The sequence below is a fragment of the Tachysurus vachellii genome, chromosome 2 (genome assembly GCF_030014155.1).
Source record: "Tachysurus vachellii isolate PV-2020 chromosome 2, HZAU_Pvac_v1, whole genome shotgun sequence".
Lineage (NCBI taxonomy): Eukaryota > Metazoa > Chordata > Actinopteri > Siluriformes > Bagridae > Tachysurus > Tachysurus vachellii.
Window position 1 is genome coordinate 40,153,461 of NC_083461.1, and position 2,500 is coordinate 40,155,960.

General features: G+C 31.4%; 1 protein-coding gene across 5 annotated transcripts in view; it reads left to right on the forward strand.

Annotated features, from left to right (window-relative positions):
- Positions 1-2,500, forward strand: part of LOC132842019 (stimulated by retinoic acid gene 6 protein-like) — a 12,332-nt gene that overhangs the window by 2,440 nt on the left and 7,392 nt on the right. For all 5 annotated transcript variants that reach the window (XM_060864704.1, XM_060864705.1, XM_060864706.1 and 2 more), the window contains one exon: positions 289-419. In XM_060864704.1, coding sequence (XP_060720687.1) covers positions 289-419 — 131 coding nt within the window. The remainder of the gene's footprint in view (positions 1-288; positions 420-2,500) is intronic.

The window sequence follows — 2,500 nt, forward strand, 5'->3', positions numbered from 1 at the left end:
TAACTCTTCACAACTTTTCATAACTCTTCATAACTCTCTATAACTTCATAACTCTTCATAACTCTCTATAACTTTTCATAACTCTTCATAACTCTCTATAACTTTTCATAACTCTTCATAACTCTTTATAACTCTTCAAATCTCTTCACAACTCTTCATAACTCTCTTAACTTTGTACAGTAAAATCCTGGCCACACCTCTTTTTAAAGCCTCTGTGTCTCAGATACTGCTGAAGTTTCACACAGTGTTAATTGTGAATGTGTTGATTAATTAACACTGTACCTGCAGACCCGTGGACTTCACAGGAAAGATGCAGAACCGATGGTCTTATGGTTTTGCCTTCGGAGCCGTGACACCGTTTATGATCAAACTGATGATAATTACAACCAACACGCTGAATTTTCCACCTTACTTAAGGGGTACAATACACTGTTATTAACACTACACTGTTATTAACACTACACTGATATTAACACTACACCTATATTAACACTACACTGTTATTAACACTACACTGATATTAACACTACACCTATATTAACACTACACTGTTATTAACACTACACTGTTATTAACACTACACTGATATTAACACTACACCTATATTAACACTACACTGTTATTAACACTACACTGTTATTAACACTACACTGATATTAACACTACACCTATATTAACACTACACTGTTATTAACACTACACTGATATTAACACTACACCTATATTAACACTGCACTGTTATTAACACTACACCTATATTAACACTACACTGTTATTAACACTACACCTATATTAACACTGCACTGATATTAACACTACACTGTTATTAACACTACACCTATATTAACACTACACCTATATTAACACTACACTGATATTAACACCACTGTTAATAACACTACACTGATATTAACACTACACTGTTATTGGCACTACACCTATATTAACACTACACTGATATTAACACTACACCTATATTAACACTACACTGATATTAACACTACACTGTTATTAACACTACACTGTTATTAACACTACACTGATATTAACACTACACCTATATTAACACTACACCGATATTAACACTACACTGATATTAACACTACACCTATATTAACACTACACTGTTATTAACACTACACCTATATTAACACTACACTGATATTAACACTACACCGATATTAACACTACACCTATATTAACACTACACTGATATTAACACTACACCTATATTAACACTACACTGATATTAACACTACACTGTTATTAACACTACACCTATATTAACACTACACTGATATTAACACCACTGTTAATAACACTACACTGATATTAACACTACACTGTTATTGGCACTACACCTATATTAACACTACACTGATATTAACACTACACTGTTATTGGCACTATACCTATATTAACACTACACTGATATTAACACTACACTGTTATTAACACTACACCTATATTAACACTACACCTATATTAACACTACACTGATATTAACACTACACTGTTATTAACACTACACTGATATTAACACTACACTGTTATTAACACTACACCGATATTAACACTACACCTATATTAACACTACACCTATATTAACACTACACTGATATTAACACTACACTGTTATTAACACTACACTGTTATTAACACTACACCTATATTAACACTACACTGATATTAACACTACACTGTTATTAACACTACACCTATATTAACACTACACTGATATTAACACTACACTGTTATTAACACTACACTGTTATTAACACTACACCTATATTAACACTACACTGATATTAACACTACACTGTTATTAACACTACACTTATTAACACTACACCGTTATTAACACTACACCGTTATTAACACTACACCGATATTAACACTACACCGATATTAACACTACACTGATATTAACACTAAACTGTTATTAACACTACACTGTTATTAACACTACACTGTTATTAACACTACACTGTTATTACTCCCATATTAACACTACACTGATATTAACACTACACCGATATTAACACTACACCTATATTAACACTACACTGATATTAACACTACACTGTTATTAACACTACACTGTTATTAACACCACCGATATTAACACTACACCTATATTAACACTACACTGTTATTAACACTACACTGTTATTAACACTACACTGTTATTAAAACTACACCTATATTAACACTACACTGTTATTAACACTACACTGTTATTAACAATACACTGTTATTAACACTACACTTATATTAACACTACACTGATATCAACACTACACCTATATTAACACTACACCGATATTAACACTACACTGATATTAACACTACACCGATATTAACACTACACCTATATTAACACTACACCGATATTAACACTACACCTACAGTATATTAACGCTACACCGATATTAACGCTACACCGATATTAACACTATATTATTAACACTACACCTATATTAACACTACACCGATATTA